Source organism: Xyrauchen texanus, chromosome 32, assembly GCF_025860055.1.
Source record: "Xyrauchen texanus isolate HMW12.3.18 chromosome 32, RBS_HiC_50CHRs, whole genome shotgun sequence".
NCBI lineage: Eukaryota > Metazoa > Chordata > Actinopteri > Cypriniformes > Catostomidae > Xyrauchen > Xyrauchen texanus.
This window is the reverse complement of record NC_068307.1, coordinates 17,087,858-17,100,433: the sequence shown is the minus strand read 5'-3', so window position 1 is coordinate 17,100,433 and position 12,576 is coordinate 17,087,858. Positions and strand designations below refer to the sequence as shown.

Here is a 12,576-nt window from a genome sequence, read left to right as displayed (position 1 = left end):
AGAAACTATTACTCCAAACTCTTTTTTTCCCCTTCTCAATTATACTTTCCCTTCTCTTAGACCAAAACATATCTATTTAGAAGATTTGAAGCATATTTTCCCCTTTAACATGTGTGCTAACAATATATATTATTAAACTTACTAAACGTTTAGTATTAAAATTGCTTATAATAAATTATATATTGTTTATTTCAAGCTCCCAGACCTGCCAAATATTTGAGTACATGAGACAACGTGCAAAAAACATTTTTGTCAATTAAGAGTAAAATTATTTTTTTTAACTATTAATGCTCCGCCAAGCACGATCTGCACTCAAAAAATGTTTGAGCCTATATTTAAGATTTACGAATTTGTATTTCATTAACAAATGACATAAAATTTAATTGTATGATTTTTTTTTATCATTTTTGTCAATTAAATAATAAAAAAAAAACATTCTATTAATGCTCCATCAAGCACAATATTCACAAAAAAATATTTAAGCCTATTTTTAAGATTTATGCATTTTTATTTAATTAAAAAGAAAATCAGATTGAATTGTATGATTTTTAACCATTTTTTTATATTATTATTATTATTATTATTTTGTAAAAGATAATTGTACTCAATTCAATTTGATGGAATAGTGTTATGAAATAAAAATGCATATATTTAAAGAATAATAATAATAATAATAATACTTTTTTATGTGTGTGTGCGCCTGGCTTTAATGTGATTACCATCACTAACCACTAGATGGAAATATTTTATTTCCTTCTGTTGACTGGGAACCATCAACTGAAGTAATTGCAAGTCTGCTTCATGTTGATGATATCATTGACTTTCCATATGTCATGGGCTACAAATAAATAGATTCTCTGTGTTTCATTTCCAATTTCCTGTTAAAAGTGTTTTCCAAATTGTCTGCTAGCTAAATAAGGTTGGTTAGGATAAGCTATTTCTCAGTCAAACTGGCAGAAACAAAGTAGCAGAACTACTGTTCTAATGTGTGTGACCGTTTTTCTCTAACCCAGTAATTGTATTTTCTACAACTTTGCAAATCTGTTTACAATGTTCACAAACACAATTTTCTTCCCTCTCATCTTCCTTACTTCCCTGATTTCTATTACATGTCTTTAACTGCTGACATTATTACTGGTTACACTGTACTGTAACACTTAAAAGAACACCAATAAATCAAGTTCAAACATGCTCATTTACTAGGCAATACACAGAGGCAAGGACATTCATCTCACAGAGAAAAGTTTGTGTGTGTGTGTGTGTGTGTGTGTGTGTGTGTGTGTGTGTGTGTGTGTGTGTGTGTGTGTGTTCAAAATGTACAATGTACTCCCAGTAGCTCTCAGCAAGACTTGTGGGACAATTTAAGGCTTGCTTTGCACCATTAATTCTGAATCTATAAAACTGTATCACCACTGAACCTGCACAAGTACAAAAACTAAGAAAGGAATCACATTTCAGAGGAAGCACGTATTTTAACAGACCTACTCCTGAATTATGTCTGTTTTCTGAACTGAGCTGTTAAACTATTTCAACTATTGCCCTGACACCAATCTTGCCTTATCTTACCTGTCATCCACGTGTAACTAATTCCCAGTGTCTAAATATTTGTAATTCTGGACGGCTTCACAATAGCATGTGCAAAGACACGTGCCTTGTGTAAACTTCCATAAACAACAATCCTGAGGAAACAATTACTGATCTAATTATTCCTCATGTTTCACTTTCATATCAACTAGCAGACCTTGGCATACCACCGCTTGCAGTCGAATCAGGAATTTTCAAGAATGTGCAACAAGCCTTAAAGGTGCTATAAGATTGACAACAAGCATTTGAAATGGGTACTGCAGTCCAAATTCAAAATATTGGAGAGTTGTCCGCCCCGCCCCAGACTTGAACCTCATGTGGATTGCCAGAATGTTTTAAAGGATTTTTGGGCTTTAAGCTGTCTCCATCTTCCAAAGGCAACTCCAATATGTATCCTTGTTTTACTGCGCCTGGTCATGGTGGTATTTAGATGGATGGCGAGGCTTTTTAGGTCAGGTGGAATCTGATCCAGTTCGTTTGCTGGCTTCCATGGCTGCAGCACATTGTTGTTTGCCTGCAAACTTGTTCAAATCTGGCAACCCGGCGGTGTCGGAATACTATTGGTGAGTCGGCAGTGGGCGGGATCACACAGGTCAAAACATAAACATAAATTCCAGCCGGAATGGAAACTTCAAAGTAGAATATACTGGCTGTAGCATTGTTATCGGAGAAGCAAGTATTTCAACTTAGCATGTTTCCTAATTCTCTAATGACATATTATGGTCATTTTATGATTTAGTACAGTAAAACTATTACATATAGCACCTTTAAGTATGGAGATAGAATTGTTTCTAATTGAAAGTTGTTTCACAAATAAATTGAATGAGATCCACAAGTAAGCTGTTTCACAAAAATGAAATAAATTCACAAATAAAAACGAGTTACAAATATATGTTAGGATTTTCACGAAAATAAAGTGAAATCACAAATAAATAAAATGAGATTTGGAAATAAATAAAATTATTTTTATATATATTTTTTTTAACTCCAAACACATCTCTGTCCAGCATTCATTTGTGAATTGCGCACATTTATTTGTAGATCGCTTCACAAATTTGTCGATAGCAACTCACATTTGTGAATTCTGAAACATTTCTTGTGCAAGAGCAGCGGGCAATCCACAATTAGGTGGACTCCACCCATCGTCTACTCAAGCCAATCAGATAACATCCACATTATTCAGACTAATGGTAGCACATTCTACCTTCAACTAATCATGCTTCGTTTTACTATCAGGGTGGGACCAGAGTCACAGCTCTCATGAGCATGGAATCAAGCACATACAGATAAGCTCCGAGGCCACAAACTTTTAAAGAAACAGACGCCATCAGAGGGATACTGTGACTTAAGTTTCATATCATTTTCTCTCGGTTATAAACATATGTAGAGTCTTGTTAAATGTCGACAGATGAAAATTGCCCATTTGTAGAGTGTCCTGATCATTAGCTTTATAGCTAACCTGGCTGAGTGTATGATTCTGCTATGTTTCTTGACTGAAACTCCTAGCAACATAATGGAAAAGTATAGGTGTCGTCAAAACCTTTACTCTTAGTGTTACATGGTGGATACAAACAGACACATTACTAGACAATACAAAAGATAAGTAGTCCAGATAGTGCCTTTATAAAACATGGATCATATTAGATGTTCTTAGTAGCACAAACCATAAATTAATACCCTATATTACACAGTGTACAAGATCGGCTGTGGCATTAATTTTGTTTCAGATTATGTTAATGTATTTAATAAAAGCAGTTGTAAGACAATGTTTCTTAGAATTTTGCATTTGTTCACTTTTGTGTGAATGTTTTAGGAATTTCTATTATAGGATCCCTTCATAAAATACATGTTCTGACAGTGAAAACTGACTCTGGTTATTGCCATCTTTTTTCAATTTCCCCTGTGTACTGCCCATTAACTTTGAGCACTTGACTCACCTGGTCCAATACTCAGTAGTTCCAGCTCCAATACAGGTCACCTTTTAAATGTGTAATATGAGATTCTTTATTTTTCTGTTATGTCAGATTTCTTTTAATTTACAATGTCAAGTCTTAAAATGAAAGTGCAATACAAAATTTAAATGAACCATAACATTGTCTTTGGGTTGACATACTTAAATTAAAATTCTGTCATTTACACGGCCTCATGTTTTTAAAACATATACTATTTCGTTTCTTCTGAGGAATATGAGAATACATTGTAAAACGTAAATGCTGCTAATGAGGCTGAAATGAAAGTGACGCTGTCAATCTCTATCATAATTCCTGACATCTCCCGAGTCATTCGTTTTGGTTTGGAACAACATAGATGTTTTTATTGAGTTCCATCAAGGCATTTTGAGGAAAATAGGTTTTATAGAGTGTCTGTTTTTTTTTTTTTTTTTTTACACTTTAAAGCAAGTATGTTGGCTAAAAGGTATGATTTTTTTGGTTGCAAATTGCAAGTTGTCATGCATGTACCTACAAAAGTCAATACATTTGAGTACATGTATTTACGCACACAAACACTGGAATTGAACATTACAACTGGACTACTTGCATTTTGCTTGAGTTTGTTGTACATGAACATCCTCATTGCCATGTCATGGTGTTTGTGGCAGCGGGGGCGTGGTCAAGCGCCCGTCTGGGAGAGAAAAGCGGTAAGGGCGCTTACACCTGAGCTAAATTATGTCTAACACCTGTGTCTAATTGCAGTAGCATGAGGAGAGCGGCATAAAAAGCAGCAAACGGAGAGCCTCGAGAGAGCGAGAGAGCCCGACACCAAGCCCAGAGAAACGAACTGTGTGATATTATTGTGTGAAAGTGGAAAAAAGATTAAAGAAGCCTTACTTACTGTTTCCTGTCCCTTCCTTAGTGGAAAGTTCTACAGTGTTTTATCAGTTGTCTGGGACGAATACTCCTAGTCTGGTAGTCAGAACATTTTGCACAAATGATTGGAAAAAATAACAGTTACACCATAAAAACAAGTCCTTTACTGTATAGAAAAGAAAGTGTTACACAAACAAGATTGGGCCATGGAGCTTTGTGGTGTCTTACCACCAGTAGCACAAACGTCCCACAACTGTTTGTGATTTGAAGCAGAAAGCACCAGTTCTCCAGTATCTTTGCAACTCTTTTATTATTATTTATTATTATTGTCCTCCTGTATCTCACAGCCGACATACTTCCGGAGTACATACGTGAAACACATTGTTTTACAGGGTTGACATAATTATTTCTTGTGAGTAACATTGGATTGGCTAAAAATATAAATCCTTTGAAATATTACATTAATTCTTTTTTTTAATACATTAACAGAATGTGAAACAAAATAATGTCATAGCAGATTTTGTGCATTAATATAGGGTATTAATTAATTTATGGTTTGTGCGCCTAAGATCATCTAATATGATTCATGTTTTATAAAGACACTATCTGTACTACTGATATTTTGTAATGTCTAGTTATTTGTCTGTTTGGATCTGCCATGTAACATTAAGAGTAAAGGTTTTGATGACTCATACATACATTTCCATTAGCTAGGAGTTTCAGTCAAGACACTTGGTTAAAATTAAAATAGCAGACTCAAACAATCAGCCAGATTAGCTATAAAGCTAATGTCAGGACACTCTAATGGGCAATTTTCAGCTGTCGACATTTAACAAGACAAATGTTAATAACTGAGAGAAAATTATATGTACCTTTTAAAGCGGCGTACACACTGCCAGCGACATCGCGCGAGACAACGACACCATCCCATTCATTTTCAATGATGAGAGATTTTCGGAGATGGCGACTTCCAGCGACACAACCTTTTGCGACCAGATGTAGGCAACAAAGTTGAGACAAGTTTAACTTTATTCAAATGAAGAGCGACTTACGGGAGCAACAGCCAATACGAGAGAAGACGGTAGAGCTCACGTGATCCTTCTCTCTCTCTCAGCTCCTGCAGTAATCAGGGGACCCACCCTCTGCAGCAGCTCATCAAACTGGGTCCTGTCAAGCCTGAAGTACTGCTGGAACCGGACTTCATCCAGCCACAGCTCCTGCACCAGCCGGTGGTACTCATCATGCTGACTCCGAGACTGAATGGTTTTGTGGACCCAGACCGGCATTTGTGTTTTCGCTGCAGATAAACAGTTGCTATGGCAAAGAGCACGCCTTGTTTCTCGTTCATCTTTGATATAAAGCATTTTATGTACTGATTCCATTTATATTTAGTCTTTTCCCTCCAAAATGTTTGTTTTTAGCTGCAAGAAAACTGATTCGCTGTCAACAGCAATGGAATGGCATCCGTGAATGTCATTTATAAACATTACTAGGCAACCAGTAGTGGGAACGCCCACTAGCGACCTAACCGCCAGCCACTGGCGACCTGCAGCGACAAAATCGCTGGCAGTGTGAACGCAGCTTAAGTCACAGTATTCCTCTTCTTCTTCTTACTTTGTGTTTTATGGCAGTTGGCATACAAATTGTTGCATTACTTCCACCTACTGTCTTTCTTTAACTTACCGTGCGTTCAGACCAGAGGCGGCGAAAGAGTCAAAATTCGCTCTGGCTGCCCTGCCAACAACGCTATCGAAAATTTGTGGACGCTCTGATGTATTTGGAATAGGCGTCAATGTTCGTTTAGAATGCTTGGTTTTGTGAACTATATATGTCGACATATCACAAGTAGCGTATATCTTCATGAAATATTTTAATATAATATGATATAAACCATAATATCCACTTCATCAACTCACCTGGCACACTAACAATTTCAGACACCTTTGTCCACTCATCAGTTTTGTAATTTTATTTATATATATATCCCTGTAAGCAAACAGGGACAGATCAAATATTACGGGAAAAGGCGCCACAGCAATAATCAGTTTCTCCTCCATTTTGTCAACAGAACTAATATTTGATGGGAACCAAAGTTTACACGGTTGTGTTCTCTAGACTTCGCAAGAGCAGAGCACTTCTATATTCCAATAGGTTGCTGCCGAACCGCGTCAAAGCTCATTACCATAATGTTGGCTGCACTTGAACTTTCCTCTGATGCCCACACCGCCCAAGACTCGCCACCAAGAGATGCTGGCTAGTCATAGAAAATTAATGACTTCTGGTCGATTTGACGCTCTCGATGCCTCTGATCTGAACGCACGGTTAGTCATTGTTAATTAGATTAGTCTTTCCAGGCTAGTCCTTCTTAAGAAATTACAAAAATATTTCCACATTTTATTATATTTTTTATATTGTACTCTCCTATATCCATTCTCCTTAGCTGTTCCTTCATCTCTTCCCTTTCTTGTGAATATCTCCTGCATGACATAAAGATGTGTCCTCCTCCCAACATTCATCACATAAACCTGTAGGATGTTTTCCTATGATATGTAGAGTTTTACAGTATTCCTCTGATGGTGCTTGGTTCCATGCTCATGAGAGCTGTGAATCTGGTCCCAGATAGTAAAAAGAAGCGTGATTGGTTGAAGATAGAACGTGCTGCAATTGGTCCGAGTAATGTGGCCGTTATCTGATTGGCTTGAGTAGACGATGAAATAGTAAATAGTAGACAAGAAATTTTTCAGAATTCACAAATGCAAGCTGCCATTCACAAATGCACAGCTAGCGATTCACAAATGAATGCTGGACAGAGATGTGTATGTGAGTTAAAAATATATTTGTAAATCATTTTTTTATTTGCAAATCTCAATTTATTTATTTATGAATTCAGTTTATTTTTGTAAAACTCCTTATGTTTATTTGTGGAACCAACTTTCTATTTTGAAACAATTCTATCTCCATACTTAGACAGAATTCCATACACAGACAGAGCAGATTGTGAGAACAGATAGATACATAGATAGACAGACAGACCGACAAACTAGTGAATTGTAGTGCTGCCTATAGAGATTGCTAAGACATGTGACCAAATGGGCGGCAACGTCATCAGAACGCAAAGGATTATGGGTATGTTTGGCCCGTTTACATGGGCTGGCATCGCATAGCAGGCTGTTCTGGCATGAAAATAATAAAAAATTAGCGTGAAAAACAGAATATAATCCTACAAAATGCAGCGGTCTAAAGAAAACATTGTCGGACCATACCGCCTAAAACTAAATCCTAATGCAAAGACGAGGTATGACGAGAAAATAAAGGGAATCAAAGGACTGGATCCTTACGAGCATAGTGACTGGTCAGGGGACATCAACCTGTTGCCCAGCTTCCAGCACCCATATATACCCACAGACATGTGCATGTATGCACTAACACTTAATATCATGTAGTCGACTACATGATATTAAGTGTTAGTGCATACATGCACATGTCTGTGACTTATCACCCACAACCTACCTCATACATTTCCAGTTATCTTTTCTATGGTCTATTTATAATGTAAATGTATTCATCTAAATTTATTTACATGTTACATATGTAAAGAAACTGAAATTAAGTTGGTTGTTACTACTATTTAAGTTATGTAATTGTGTTTGCAACCAAATAACACTGATTTTGAACAATTCTTCCTTAATACAGACAAAGGAGGCAGAATTTCATTCAGTCTTTGTGTATTTTATTTACAGAGATGGCTAAAAATCATTACATGTGAGAAGTGACATTACAAAATCTTTTGAAAAAAAAAAAAAACATTTACATATTAGATGTGAGCATGGTGTATAATTCTAACACGACGGCTTCACAACAATACTTGGACACATATTGGTCAAAGCACAGCACTCCCAAACCAAAATTATATCCAGCTAAGTCTTATCCTCCACCTCTCAAGGCACCCCAAATCCCAGACATATTGTGTCATTTAATATGTTAAACTTAGAGCGCATACACCCGATCACTCGCTCCACGTGGATCCTGACATGAGCTAACTTCCTGGTCTGTGGCCCCTGGTGAAGGCAGGTATTTTCAGTGTAGCACCCACAAGGGCAACACTTTCTTTAATATCAGTGCCCGGCGATGGGGGTGGATTCACGGGACCTTCCATCTCAGTTGCAGGTGTAGTGTTGTCTGACAGTAACAATAAAAATAAATTGTGTCATATCACAACCTTTAATCCAAAGTAATCCAGATTAGATATACACAGGGGGCAACATATATTGTATTATTTTACTATTTTCCTGGGTATAAAGGTGCTGCATTATCCAACTCAGCCTCAGGACCAGTGTGGTCAGTGCCTGGCGATGGGGGTTGATTCATGTGAGCTTCCAACTCAGCCTCAGGACCAGTGTAGTCAGTGCCTGGCGATGCTGTTGTTGTGACCTCGTCGCTCTTCTCCTAAACCGCTTGAACTGGTCTGTGTTCGTAGCTTTGACCTCAGTATGGCCGAGGTATAGAGAAGGGGCCCAGTCAGGATCACACTCCAACATTTCATAGGCAGGTTTGCCTGCAAACAGTCACCAAATAAATTGCTATGTAGCCTAGATGTACAACATTTTCTAGCCATTTCATGCTAGTTAACAGTTAACATTGGCCTAACGTCAAATCTAATGGTCTGGTTAAATCAAACAAAACACGCTGGTTATTTGCCCACAACATAACATTTACAGAGAGTAATTGTAACTAAGGATGGCTGGCGCGAAACAGACGTTCCGAAGCTTTGCGAGATCCCGAAGCAAAGATGATTCGAAACACTGATCCGAAGCGTGATTCAAAACACCCACGTCACGTGACAACGGCTAAATGAAGCGTCTAAGTGTTTCATCAGGTGGAGTGCTCCGCCGAATCAGGGTTTCATTGATTGGTCGGTTCGGGAACAAATCACACAATCACACAGTATAAAAGTTTTGTCAACGCATTTTCATATCGTGGGTTTTTGTGAGAGGAGTTTGGTTTTGAGATAGTGGATTTTTGGTGATATAGTGACATTTATAGTGCGATTTGTTTAGTTATATTTAGGATTTAATTTACATTTACACATGATTGACTTAGAGACACACAGAGTACATATAGTGACACATGAATAGATGCATTGATAGAAATATATATATATATATATATATATATATATATATATATATATATATATATATATATATAGATTAATAGATAGATACATATATTACAGATACATATAGATTATTAGATAGATAGGCTACATATAAAATAGATAGATAGATAGATAGATAGATAGATAGATAGATAGATAGATAGATAGATAGATAGATAGATAGATAGAAATGGAGGCTCCACAGAAGAGATGCCGTACATCTGTGGTGTGGGAGCATTTCCATTTGGAAACCCCAAATAAAGTGAGATGTGTGTATTGTGATCGGCAGCTCAGCCTACTGCAACAATACATCATCCATGATGCGCCATTTGAGGAGCATTCATCCTGCCATTCTGCAGGGTGCAGAGGATGGTAGTGTTCCCCTGTACCAAGGCCTGCTACTGACACTGCTGGGCCATCTAAGCAAGGTATGCATTGTTTGAAATATAGGCTAATTATAAGTGAAATATAATAACTAAGTGTTGGGCCATTGTTTAGAAAGGCCATGGACTAAGACATGCCTAACATCCCAATCACAACTGCCAATCACTTTAAAAACAAATGTTGTCAATATAATATTATACTTTGTGAATATACATTTTATATGTCTACATATGAGTACCCAATCTACAGCCAAGACATCATTTTGTTTTTTGTAATTGTTGTATTTCTATAATGCACTTTATCTTTCTCTGCACACTGAGCATAAATATTCATAACATAACTTTGTTTAGGAAGGTTTCCAAATGAACCAGTAGACTACTTTCACGGTAGGCTACTATTTTTCCAATATATTTGTCTGAAAGTATGTTTTATCTTCTCTTTTAAAAGGCAGACAGAGGGAATTGGATGAGGCTCTTCTGAACATGGTGGTGAAGGATCTGCAGCCCTTCACCATCGTGGAGGATGAGGGTTTCAGGGCCTTTGTGAACAAGCTTGATCCAAGCTATGTCCTCCCATCCCGGAAGGTGCTTAAAACAATGGTCAGCGAAAGGTACAACACAACCAAGGAGAAGACAATGGAGGACCTACAAAAGGCGGAATTTGTTAGCCTTACGGCTGACATGTGGTCTTCCATTAATATGGATGGATATCTTGGTGTAACATGCCATTACATAACACCAGAGGCAACAATGGCAACTGTTTTACTGGGTGTAAGGAGGTTTTACCAAACCCACACAGCCCAGCATCTCATGGAGGCTAAAGCCTTGCTAATGGCTGAGTGGGGAATAACCTCCAAAGTTCACTGCATGGTGACTGACAATGCATCCAACATGATCCTAAGTGCCCAGCTACTCAACCTTCGCCATGTCCCATGTTTTGCTCATAATTTGAATTTGATAGTGAAAAAGGCCCTGGATCAAACCCCAGTCATCAATGAAATTCGCCAGAAAGCCAGAAAGATAGTGGGGTTGTTCAGATCCAGCTGCAAAGCAAAGGACAAGCTTGTGGAGATGCAGAGCTTGATGGGCAGACCAAGTCTGAAAATGATACAGGAGGTTGAAACGAGATGGAACAGCACATTCGACATGCTACAACGCTTGTATGAGCAACGTGAGCCAGTGGCTGCTGCACTTGCCAATTTAAACAGTGATACTGCTCCCCTGACAAGTCTTGAGTATGACATTATTCAACAGTCATTGACACTTCTTCAACCATTCAAACTAGCAACAACAGAGATGTCAGAGGAACAGAGAGTGTCTGCTTCAAAGCTCATACCATTGTACAGGATGTTGCAGCACAAGCTTGCACAGAAAAAGGAAATGCAACGCAGGAATCAACTGTACAATTAGGTAGGACACTATGACCATACGTGTAATTGGCCATAACTCTCATATTGTTGTCATTATTTTAATTAATATGGTTTTCTCTTGTGTTGGCTCATAGGCTCACATCTACAAGAAGGTCTGCACTCCAGATGTGGAGGGTACGAGACTTTTAGAGCCTTGGCACTGGCTACACTGCTGGACCCAAGGTTTAAAAATGTGGCTTTTGGAAATCCTGCCAAAGCCCTGGATGCTGAAAAGCACATCACACTGGAGTGTGCTTCACTGATGCGTTCAAACACAACTCCTGGTGAGTTTCAGTCTATGTTATCTTATGTAATGTGATTCATGAAATTTATACTTCATATGTGTTGTCAGTTTATGATTTGTTACTAATTGCCGTTTTCTTTTAATTCAGAACCACAAATGTCAACATCAGGCCCATCATCAACACCAGTTGAAACACAAGACAGTTTATGGGAACATTTTGACAATCGTATCCGTGAGACCCAGATGATACACAATCCTACAGCTGATGCCACAGTGGAAGTGAAAAAATACCTCAGCGATGCGTTTTTGCCCAGAACTCATGATCCTCTAACTTACTGGAAAGAGAGAGCAGTAATCTTTCCTCATTTGTATGTCCTAGCTAAAAAATATCTTTGTATGCCAGCAACAAGTGTCCCTTGTGAGAGAATTTTTTCAAAGGCTGGAGAAATTATCTGTAAAAAAAGAAGTAGGCTGAGTCCTTCAACAGCAGAGAAATTAATATTTTTGAATAAAAATCTATAAGAAAGGGAGACATTGTGGCTTGATTTATTTTTATTAATATTCATTTTTCATGACCAAAATCACATTATGCAATGTGAAGAGACTACAGGTTACAAGCTTCATATATTACAAAAATACAATAAAAAAAAAAAAAAAAACAACACATTTTTTTATTAGCTCTTTGTAAAGGTTGTTTCAGATCAACACCTGCAAGTGACCACTAGGTGTCACCGTGGAGACGGGTTTCGGATTGATTCGAAGCCTCGAAACAAAATGGCACATTTGCTTCGACAGTTTCATTGCTTCACGAAGCCTCGATCTGCCCATCTCTAATTGTAACTTACCTTTGTGAAAATGCTTTGAACACACCATCATGTGTGGTGGAGTGTTATCGAAGGTAATCTTGGGCCTCCTTACTGCTGCTATCCATGCCATTCCTCGCCTTTTTGTCACCTCTGAAACGTGGCTTGTACTATTATTTTTCCACGCT

At 37.8% G+C, this 12,576-nt stretch overlaps 1 protein-coding gene across 1 annotated transcript; it reads left to right on the top strand.

The window, feature by feature from the left end:
- The first annotated feature begins 9,937 nt into the window (after window positions 1-9,937).
- On the top strand, window positions 9,938-12,428 carry LOC127625849 (zinc finger BED domain-containing protein 4-like). Its single transcript, XM_052101261.1, has 4 exons — window positions 9,938-9,977; window positions 10,381-11,342; window positions 11,437-11,625; window positions 11,734-12,428. Exon 2 carries the CDS (start codon window positions 10,416-10,418, stop codon window positions 11,340-11,342), a length of 927 nt encoding a protein of 308 aa, XP_051957221.1. The 5' UTR covers window positions 9,938-9,977; window positions 10,381-10,415; the 3' UTR covers window positions 11,437-11,625; window positions 11,734-12,428.
- The last annotated feature ends 148 nt before the right edge of the window (window positions 12,429-12,576 follow it).